The sequence below is a fragment of the Pteropus medius genome, unplaced genomic scaffold, assembly GCF_902729225.1.
Source record: "Pteropus medius unplaced genomic scaffold, Ma_sr-lr_union100, whole genome shotgun sequence".
Taxonomy (NCBI): domain Eukaryota; kingdom Metazoa; phylum Chordata; class Mammalia; order Chiroptera; family Pteropodidae; genus Pteropus; species Pteropus medius.
This window is the reverse complement of record NW_024349800.1, coordinates 61,545,051-61,546,987: the sequence shown is the minus strand read 5'-3', so window position 1 is coordinate 61,546,987 and position 1,937 is coordinate 61,545,051. Positions and strand designations below refer to the sequence as shown.

General features: G+C 75.0%; 1 protein-coding gene across 4 annotated transcripts in view; it reads left to right on the top strand.

The window, feature by feature from the left end:
* Positions 1 to 614: 614 nt before the first annotated feature.
* The window catches only part of ASAP2 (ArfGAP with SH3 domain, ankyrin repeat and PH domain 2), a 136,629-nt gene continuing 135,306 nt past the window's right edge, over positions 615 to 1,937 (top strand). For 2 of the 4 annotated variants that reach the window (XM_039888080.1, XM_039888079.1), the window contains exon 1: positions 615 to 808. In XM_039888080.1, coding sequence (XP_039744014.1) covers positions 683 to 808 — 126 coding nt within the window. In that variant the 5' untranslated portion in view covers positions 615 to 682. The remainder of the gene's footprint in view (positions 809 to 1,937) is intronic. The other 2 variants (XM_039888083.1, XM_039888082.1) reach the window with 1 other exon arrangement.

Sequence of the window (1,937 nt, the reverse complement as noted above, 5' to 3'; positions counted from 1 at the left end):
GTCCGAGCGCACCCTACGGCGCCCTCGCGCAGCCGGGGTCGAGGACGGGGCCTGGGCCGGCCCGGGAGGACCCGAGGCGGCTCGGGCCGCCGCCAGCCCGGGCCGGCGGGGCGCGCCCTCGAACCCCGGCGCGGCGCGGGGCCCGAACGCCGAGACAATGCGGCGCGCGGCGCGCGGAGAGCGGGTCGGCGGGCCGGGGCGCGCGCCGCCTTCCTTCCTGCGGGCCCGGCTTCCCGGCGGCGGCGGCGGCGGCGGCGGCGAGCGCGCGGATTGGCGGCCGGGTCCTCGGCGCCGCCCCGCCCCGCGCCCGGCCGGCCACCGCCCCCGGCCCGGACCCGCCCCTCTCCGCCCGAGTCGCTCGGGGCCCGCGGCTGGGTGGCGGGCAGTTCCCGCCGCTTCGCGCACGCCTCGCGGCTCGCTCGGCAGGCCAGGCGGCGGAGCCCTCGGCGCGGCGGGCGGACGGGCCGGGCCCGAGCTGCGCGCGCCGCCCTCGCTCCCGCCGCCGGCCCCGCGCCCCGCGCCCCGCGGCGGCTCCTACGGCTCCGGCGGCCCCGGCGGCCCCGGCGCCTCCCTTTGTCCGCCGGCCGGGCGCGCTGCGGGCGCGGCGAGGGCGGCGACGTCCGAGCGGCCGGCCGGAGCCCGCGCGGCGGCCGAGGCGGCGGCTCCCCCGCGCGCCGAGGCGATGCCGGACCAGATCTCCGTGTCGGAATTCGTGGCCGAGACCCATGAGGACTACAAGGCGCCCACGGCCTCGAGCTTCACCACGCGCACGGCGCAGTGCCGGAACACGGTGGCGGCCATCGAGGAGGTGAGGGCGGCGGGCCCGGCGGGCGGGCCCAGGCTGTCCCCGCCTGTCCCCGCCTGTCCCCGCCGCGCCCCGGGAAAGTTTCTCTTCCCGCGGGTCCGGACGCGGCCCGGCCGCCCGCCCGCGACTGGGGGCCCTTTGTTCCGCGTAGGGGGTGCGGAGGACATGGCCGGTGGCCACCTGGGGCCTCTTCACGACCCGCCCCCCTTGCCCTCCAGGGTCCCTCGCGGGGCGCGGCCGGGCGGGTCCCCCCGCGCCGCCAACTGCGGCCCCAGAAGTCGGGGCGGGCGGGGCCGGGGGCCTCGGGCCTCGGGTCTCGGGTCGGGTCGCCAGCCCTCTCCGGCGCCCGCCTCCCAACTTGCCGGGGAAGCGCCCCGCCCGCAGCCTGCCGGGCGGGCACTCGTGCGCCCCGAGCCCCCTTTGCCCGACTCGGGCCGGTCCGGGGGAGCCCGACTGCCCCAGAGGGTGCGCTCACCTGAGCCGGGCGCCCCCCCCCCGCCTCCGGGCCGGACCCCCGCCGCGCCCCGGGGAGCAGTGCGGGCAGCCGGGTCGCGGGCCGCGCTTCCGCTGCGAAGGCCGGGGATAGCCGCCCCGGTCACCTGTGTCTTACCTGTTCCCCTCTGATCGCGGGCCTTCCCCGTAGCCTGGGAAAGGCCCGATTTTAGTCTAGGTGCAGCGTCATCACGCCTGGTGCTAACTAGTAAGCCCTCCACGTCCCGCGGAGAGAACACTTAGGAATAAACAAGCTCGGGTTGAAAATCAAAGCAGCAGGCGGGGTCGGAAGGGCAGTTTGGGGGTCCAAGGCCACCGCCGACGGTGTGCCTCGGGGCACCTCCTCCCCTCTCTGCCCTCACTTTCCTTACCTAGCCAGTGGGCACTAGCAGTGCATCCTTCCCCAGGTCGCGATGAGGGTCAGAGACTGTAAAGTGCTTAGCACTGTGCTTGGCTCATAATAGGTCACTGGTTTGCAAGCCAGACGTCCGCCAGTGTTGACTAGATGATTAAATTTCTCTTGGCCAGAATGTCAAGTTACAGCCTTAAAATGGGGGTATTGTAGGTGTTTTAGAAGATGACTGGGCCAGAGTGAGTGAGGAGAGGTCACCAGAGAGCTTTAAATTAAGCGCTGGCATTC